Genomic DNA, 8,298 nt, shown 5'->3' on the forward strand with positions numbered 1-8,298 from the left:
GGTTCAATGCCCTCTTGAGATAGTCAATTTACAAGCAAGCAGAGACATGGCAGTTCTTGATTTTGCGTACAGTTATGCAGCAGTACCAGTAAGTGCTTTGAGCTTTATAAAGTGCATGTGAATTAAGCTCTTCAGTACCTTTTTACCTGAAACCTTTCTAGTTCTTTCACTAAGTAGAGCTGTTTATCAATTTCAGGTCAGCGTGAACTTGCAGATGCCAGTTGTAATGAGCAAATTTCTGCTAGCAGCACCTATTTCTCCTGCTGATTTTGTTACTCAATGGAGAGCCTGGGCTGGTCCACCTTTAAAGCTACAAGAAGTGGTTTGTTCTTGCAGGACTGACATTCAGTCATTTATCCCAGAGAGAGAGAGAGAGAGAGAGAGAGAGAGAGAGAGAGATGATATGATTGTATTAAAGTCCTATTGAGACCTTCAGGATCTATGGGACTGGTGACCACTATTAAGCAAATAGTGCTCATCTACATCCAGTGAAAAAAGCTGTTACAAAGTTTTTCTGTGCTGCGAGTATTTGCTGAGCTAGTTTATGTGCTAGGCCAAGGACTTCGTTGCGGTGCTCCAAGACTTCTTTTAGGTAGCTTCCGAGCTTCTGGGCTGGCTCCTGCAGTAGATGTTTCAGATTACGCCTGCTGCCATCATACTTTTCCCTGATGTGTGCATAAGTATGTGCTGCTCATTTCCACCTCCCCAATAGGGCAGGTTTTGCACATCCTTTCCTCTCTTAGGATTGTAGGCCGCACCAACCTGCCCTTCTGCACCTCTAAATCATGTGAGCTAGTTCTTATTTTGCAGATAAATGCCTTTTAAACATTGAGATGTCTTCCTCGATATATTTCTGCATTGTGTTGCTGTCCATCGGGTTAATTTTGTGTTTGTAAACTGCATTTTTGTTCCTTGATCTAGCCATCGGGCTCATTTTTTGTTTGTAAACTGCATTTTTGTAGAATTTTTTGCATTACTAGGTCTCTGATTTCAGTCAAACCTTCTGCTATATCTGCAGTCTTGATATCCCATATCTCTATTTATTCCTCCCCATCTCTGGACCAAGCCTGTGGTCATTGTGTCCTCCATGGCGTTGCATCCATCTTCAACTATCTTATCGAGGCACCCTAGGTACTGGCATAGTGCTTCTCCCTCTGGTGATATCATACCGGTCTCTGCTAGTAAGATGGGATAGGGTGTCTGTGCCTTGACCCCTAGCTCCCTTATGTCAAAGCGTTTATTCCTGTTTCTCTTCTTTTCCAATATGCTCTGGAGAGACTGGGTGCCCAGGCTGAGCATCCATAAAGAATCACTGTTTGCACAAGCATGGTGTATAGATATTTCCTCATCTCCCAATTCGACAGGTGGGCCTTCCTGCACTTAGTTTGGAAACTCTACAAGGCTTTTAAACCTCCCAAGGTTCTTCTTTCCACACATGCATTCCACGTGTAATTGTTTGCAAAAGCCAGCCCCAGGTATTTGTAACCATTTCCAAAGACTTCTCGAAAGTGAGATCCATCTGTATTTCGTGACCCAATCACCATTACCTTAGTTTTTGTTGCATGCCTGAATATTTACAGAAATTGCTTGATGCATCCAAGTGTGCTTGAATGTCATCCGATTTTTTGCAAAGAAAACTACATCATCCGCTTATATGAGCAATAATATGGCTTAACCAGCAACTTTGACGACTCCTTGGCTGTTTTTTTATCATCCAGTCATCAAGTTGATCTATGAAGTGGCCAAGAAGATTTGGTGATAGGGGGCAGCCTATACCACTGCTTATGATGACCTTTCCCTTGAGGAAGGACCCATCTACCAGTGGCTGTGCTAACACACACACACACACACACATATTTTTTTTTGTGAGAAGAAAGCTTTTATTTCTATATAATAATTACATTCATAGCTGCTTCAAAAAACGAAGTAGCTACTACTCAAGAAAAAATCTCAGTATAGGCTGTATACACATCCTGATCAATCAAACGAGTCTGAAAACAATCGTAGAATGATTGTTGCAGAGATCGTTTGAAAAAAAGAAAGGGTGAAAATAGTGGATCACCAAAGATTCTATGATTTCTATCCATCCATAAAGTCCATAGGGTCCAATATCGCATCCATATAAAAAATAAATCAAAACCCTGTCTCTGGGGATGAAAACCAAACAACCAGAAAAATCTGCCAAAAGTAACAGTAGGAAATCGCTGTCGAAGCCTCTGTCTGATGAGAGCAATGAGATCAGAAGTACACACACACACACACACTTTTTTTTTTGTAAAATACACACACACACACACACACGCACACACACACACACACACACACACACACACACACACACACTTGTTCTTTCCTGTATATGGTTTTGTTCTGCCGCACTGCCCCACAGAGAGAGAGAGAGAGAGAGAGAGAGAGAGAGACTTGTTCTTTCCTGTATATGGTTTTGTTTCCCCCGTCCCCTCGCCCCCCCTCCCTCTTTTCCTTCAGCCTTGCTTGACTGTTATATCGCTGCTCATGATGACCTTTTCCCTGGAGCAGGACCCATCAACTAATGGCTGTGCTAATTGTGTGTGTGTGTGAGAGAGAGAGAGAGAGAGAGAGAGAGAGAGATGGGAGGAAAAAGAGCTTGTTCTTTCGTGTAGATGGTTTTGTTCTGCAACCGCACACACACATTTTCCCTTTGCTCTTCCTGCCCGCATGTCAAGGTCGAGTTATACTATGGGAGGAAAGAAAAAAGAAACTAATGGCTATAACCTTTTTTCCCTCTGATGACTTCTTTCTGCTTCTAATGAATTACAAGTATGAATACCATTGAAGCGCACAATGTGTGCACTTATGGCACAATGTTTGCCCTTAGGAGCCCTCTAAAATCCTTGTTGTGGTTGAATTTCTCTAGGACTGGAAACTTTTAGTGTGAGACTGTGTACAGATTATTATTTCTTATTCATAATACTGTTTATTCATAATACAGTATTTTCTAAAGTTGAATGAATCGAATTGCTCTAAAAACTTGTTCGGGTGATGATGAACAGGTGAGAGGGGTCAAGCCATTATCTATTATTGAAATGGGTGGATTGCTGAACAGTTTGCACATTGGTGTCGCTTCTGGTCTGGTTAGTAATTACTTTGGACCCATATTTGTTATCGAGTGCATCTGATATGTATGAATGAAGGTATATATTAAGTAAAATGCATAGATGAAGTTGACGGTTGTGGGTCATTATTTACACGAACAAATGCAAGATTATGCATCCTTGACACAAGTACTTCTGGAGTGTGTCATGTGAGGGAACTGATCCATATCATAGCTATTGCTGTATATCAATACAGGATCCAAATCCAAACAATATTGTAGCAGGGACAGCATTCTTTTCGGAGTCAGCTGGACAAACAATTTGTCTTGTAAGGATACAGATATTTCTTTGCTGCATTATTTAGTTGATTGGTAGCTGCTTCTGTTTGTGCTATGCATTCAAGTTAGCATTTAAATGTTAACGTAAAAATAGAAGTCTCATCCAATGGTACATGTAGGTAAGGATTGAAACTGATCCATCGGACAGGACACAACTTCGTCTTACAGTAGCTTCTTCAGATTCTAGTATCTGTGTCGAGTAAGTATCATGTCTTGAACTTAATGTGCTTGAGGTTTTTACTCTTCCATCAACGAAGGCGAAGCTTATTTTTTGTTCAATCTCTTGTACCTTGTCTAGGCTCAAGGAGTTTATCAAGGAACAGCTTGTTGATTTCTCTGTATCACCTCAGCCGATTCCTGGCTCCGCACAGTCAGGACTTACTGGTCCAGCTGCAGCACTTGTGGGCCTACTTTGAACAAATCTGGTTACCTCTTACATCTTGATTCCAAGGGCTGTGGAGCTTTCAAAAATGATAGTCTAGCATATATTGTCTATGAATCCAAGCAATCCTTCACAAAGAAGAATTATGAGATACATACCACAAATCCATGCTCGTATACAATTGGCTTGAACTGCCATTATTGCAGGGGTCGTGAAGATTTCTTGATTTGGATTGGTCTCAACTAAGGTCTTTGCCTGTGTGACTGATAGGACAGTCATGGCATTGAGGAGTGTAGCTGTGAGGAGAAAGTCAATGAGATCAGAATAGTCTTCTCAGTAAAGTGGTCAACTTTCTCGTGTATGATAAGGATTTTGTCCAATTGGAGCTGTTAGAGCTGCATGTTTGCTGCTCTTGTCACCGGAAAACACACATTTGGAACTGCCATGAGGAAGGCAGGGATTAAGGACTTCATTAGAAAATTGAACTTCCTGCAGGGGTTTTCAATAAGGTTTTGTAACATTTGATTATTAAATTGAAATAGCAATTCTTTCAAGAGGCCATGCTTCACAAAGAATACTGTTTTAGGGAGCAGCAGGCATTTACCACAGTTTTTGAAGTATTATGAATGTGATGTATTGGTTTTCTTGAGCTCCTTGGGGAGCAGTCACTGGGGCATGAAAACATTGTCATAGACTGGTGAGGGACAAGTAGACTCAAAAGGGTGCTGCGGGATGACAATTAGACCTTCAGAACAAGTTATGAAGATCATATCAAGAAATCTTTCAGAAATTGGAATGAATGCTTTGTGTCGAGTACACAAATTTCCGTCTTGAATTTTAAGCATGTTAACCAAAAATTGTGCATTCGGTCTAGTAAGTGATGGAATCCTTAAATGAAGTACAAATTAAGCTTGCAAGATCAACCTATAGCCTTAAAAAACATGATATAAAAACTCACATGTTTTAACAAGTAGTCAGAGATATCAAAGCACTCTATATTCTTTGTAACATTTTCGGAAAAGGCTGATAAGCTCGTGATAATGGCGAACTCATTGTTAAATAATATGATTAAAACTTTCAAGTTCTAGATGATCATACTTTAGGAGAAGTCTATGCTTACCTTAGATATAAGCCAACTAAAACCCACAAGGTTTTGTGCTAAATACTAAGTGCCTTAGCATTTTGTGGGGTCGTCTAATAAGCGGAGGGAGGGTGGGAAAGGTTTGTGTGGATCCACATGTTTAATGCCTTGAAGGCCCACAAAGTCGGGTGCTTCTTGTAAAATCCTACTTTCTTTTGAACTTGTTAATCCATTTTTTCTCTTTTTTTTGCTCTCAGTAACACTTCAATGTTCTCTACCCTATAGAAGCTCTAGGGCGTAGCCAATGTGCATGATGGAGATCCTCCTTTCTTTGTAGGCAAGCGCTTGCGTTAAAGAGGCTCTCCTCGCAACACTTAAAGCAATGTGGGGTAGCACATTGGAGGAGTTATGGACTCTACGACTGTTGGTATAAGGAATGTACGTTTTAGGGGGGGGTGCCCCCCTTACCTTTGGGGAAAAAAAGAGGTAGAAGGAAAGAAAGAAAAGAAGATGAGAAGGATTTGGCGAAGTAGTAGTATGTTAAATTGGTCATATTTAGGGGTAGGAGTAGGGATGGAGCACTTGAAAATACGTGTTATTGCAACAACTATTGTTAGTATGGAATCTTGTTTGGTGAATGTATGCCAATTATTAAGGTTTTGATGTTATCTCTATCATATGATGGAGCTATTATATGTAATTGTATTCCTTAGCATAAGGATGCTCATATTACTAAAAACATTTACTAACTATTAGAATGTCAAGCTACAAGTTGTTTGATACAACTAACTAGTTTTTGTACCTTAAAATTGAGATGCTTCAACATTATAGAATTTAATACGGGATGACCACGACATTCAACATGAAGGTGTGAGAGACATAGGGACAAAAATCAACTTAAACAACATGGGCGAAGAATTATACTTTTACGTTGTTCAAATGAGCAAAGCATGTTCTCTGTATTGGATTACCAAAAGAATATGAAGGTCTACATTGCTTGATGGGAAAGGAGTACATAACTAATGAGTGCATCTAGATGTAGAGGAGATTCGAAATGTTTCGATGTCTTGTGACTTAGTAAAATAATGTGTGCCATTTAAACAGATATAGACTTAAAAGAAGACACTCTTCAATTTGTGCTTGCAAGGATACTTCTTTGTGATATCTTATCAAGAGGGCTTTGGAATCTTGGAGGACGAATAAATAGCACTAAAGGTCCAGGCATAGCATGTGTAAAATTTGTTAAAAGAGAGATTGAATGTGAAATTTTAAGAGAATTGGACACTTGAAAGAGACTTCACTCAAAATAAGGAACAACAATGAATATTTTGTCCATTGAACTATGATTATGGATTTGTGAGCATCTAGCCATTGGATCAATAAACCTAGGGACATTCTTAGTAAGACAAATGCAATAGATGATATCCTTTAAGAGAATTGGACACTTGAAAGAGACTTCAATCAAAATGAGGAACAACAATGAATATTTTGTCCTTTGAACTATGATTATGGATTTGAGAGCATCTAGCCATTGGATCAATAAACCTAGGGACATTCTTAGTAAGAAAAATGCAATAGATGATATCGTTTGTACAATTCCATGGATGATAAGAAATCGAATATGCATAATAAATAAATATGATTATTGAAGTAACCTAAGTCTACTTCAATGCTTTCTATCAAACCGTATGGAGAGATGCATTCGATGAAAGTTCCATGTGTAGTCTAGAGGGAGATCCTTGACTAACTAGTGGATCCACTATTAATATGGGGTGTAAAAGCCAAAGTAAAGGATTATAAGCATTTGTAGAATAACATACCATTCTTTTGGTAATATTCCCCTTTTTTCCCTTTGTAGATTGTTCCATCAAATATCAAAAGAATAAAAGAGTAAACTTTCTCCTTATGAATAGACACTTCATTAAAATGTTGAGGGACAAGTATTCAACCAGGTCATATCAACAAGATTCTTATACTTGTAAGAATGGAAGGATGTCAACAAGCTCATCACAAAGTAGGAGCTAGTAGCAATATGATTCTTGGGAACTTGAGAATGATGTAGACAACCAAAGGCCAAGAAGTTTGAATTAACTTTTGAGCATACATAGTGGAAAGATCACCAATTATTGAGATGAGCACATCCAATAGAATGCTCACCATATTTTGATTGAGGTAAATGGAAAGATGCCACACCACAACAGTGTCCCATCTATTCACCAACGTCCTCTATGTATATTGTTCAAGCTCTAATGTGGCACATCAAAGCTTCTTTTTCATTGTTGGTAGTCCACGCTCCAAAGCATGTAGAAACCTTGTAAAGGGGTCTCCTTCAGGGGATGAGCTTACTGTAGTTTTGAGATTAGGAGCCCTTGTAATGAGTATAGATTCGGTCGTAAGGAACAATGAGCACTTAGTTTGTAGAAATTGATCCTATTGTCAACTCCAAAGCCTTGTGTCCTCTTGCTTGAGTGGACTCAGTGCTTGGATAAGTGCTCTTTGACAGCCGCTTCCTCTATAACAGTACAGCCATGAGATCTTTTTTCAAACATTTCTTGTACTTGCTATTTAATACAATCTACTTCCCACTGCCAGTACCAAACCATGATAACGTCCAATAAATCCAACCATAGTGCATGTATTTAGTCATAAAGGAGGCCAAATTCATGATGATTCCTATGGTGTGGGGTTTGAGGTCTGTCAGAGTCAAATCTCCTCCAATCACATATGAATATATATATATCCATACATCCCTATATATTTAGAGTACAAGTCCCCTTCCTTGGGCTTGTATAGGGAAAAAGTATTAGTAGTAATCCTTGATATCTTTATACATAACTACTAATCTATAGAGTGTCTATATGCCAATGTTGTCTCGCAATAGTAATTGCAAAAGTTTGCAATCTATCGATCATTCCAATGTTTATAGGAGTACCTCCCTTATGCTCTTCTAAAGGTTGCAAGGACCCCAAGGGATATATCAAGTTCCCTTACTAATAAATGCTAAGGGGTTAAAAACTTACATTACAAATAACATATATAGGCAATAAAAGTCTAATAAATGCAAAATTCTCCCATTGAGTATAAATGCTTCTAGTGCTCAAGTATACACCATCACCCAACCATCAACTGAAGGACACCATGATATCTATGGGGATATATGTGTGTGTGTGTGTGTGTGCGCGTGTGCGTGCATATACCTTTCTATGTTTTCTATAGAGAGGGCACAAACATGTTAGTTCTTAGTTTTCACCAATAGGGCTTGGAATTTCATTGTGAATGGAGAGATTATTATTGGATGTCTTAATTTTAATAATACACAAGATGGTACCTTCACATGAACTATTAGATATCAATGCTCCACTCTCATGTAACTACGCGAGAACCAGCTAACTCTACTTCTAAGCCCCCCATATGAGGAGAAGG

At 38.9% G+C, this 8,298-nt stretch overlaps 1 protein-coding gene across 1 annotated transcript in view; it reads left to right on the top strand.

The window, feature by feature from the left end:
• LOC147880698 (AP-2 complex subunit alpha-1-like) overlaps positions 1 to 4,348 on the top strand; it is a 41,405-nt gene extending 37,057 nt beyond the window's left edge. The window contains exons 22-27 of the mRNA XM_087370500.1: positions 2 to 88; positions 197 to 322; positions 3,033 to 3,113; positions 3,331 to 3,402; positions 3,532 to 3,611; positions 3,711 to 4,348. Of these exons, the coding sequence (XP_087226626.1) occupies positions 2 to 88; positions 197 to 322; positions 3,033 to 3,113; positions 3,331 to 3,402; positions 3,532 to 3,611; positions 3,711 to 3,828 (564 nt within the window). The 3' untranslated portion in view covers positions 3,829 to 4,348. The remainder of the gene's footprint in view (position 1; positions 89 to 196; positions 323 to 3,032; positions 3,114 to 3,330; positions 3,403 to 3,531; positions 3,612 to 3,710) is intronic.
• The last annotated feature ends 3,950 nt before the right edge of the window (positions 4,349 to 8,298 follow it).

This window comes from Dipteris shenzhenensis, chromosome 32, assembly GCF_047967505.1.
Source record: "Dipteris shenzhenensis isolate YYH24624 ecotype China chromosome 32, Dip_SZ_1.0, whole genome shotgun sequence".
Taxonomy (NCBI): domain Eukaryota; kingdom Viridiplantae; phylum Streptophyta; class Polypodiopsida; order Gleicheniales; family Dipteridaceae; genus Dipteris; species Dipteris shenzhenensis.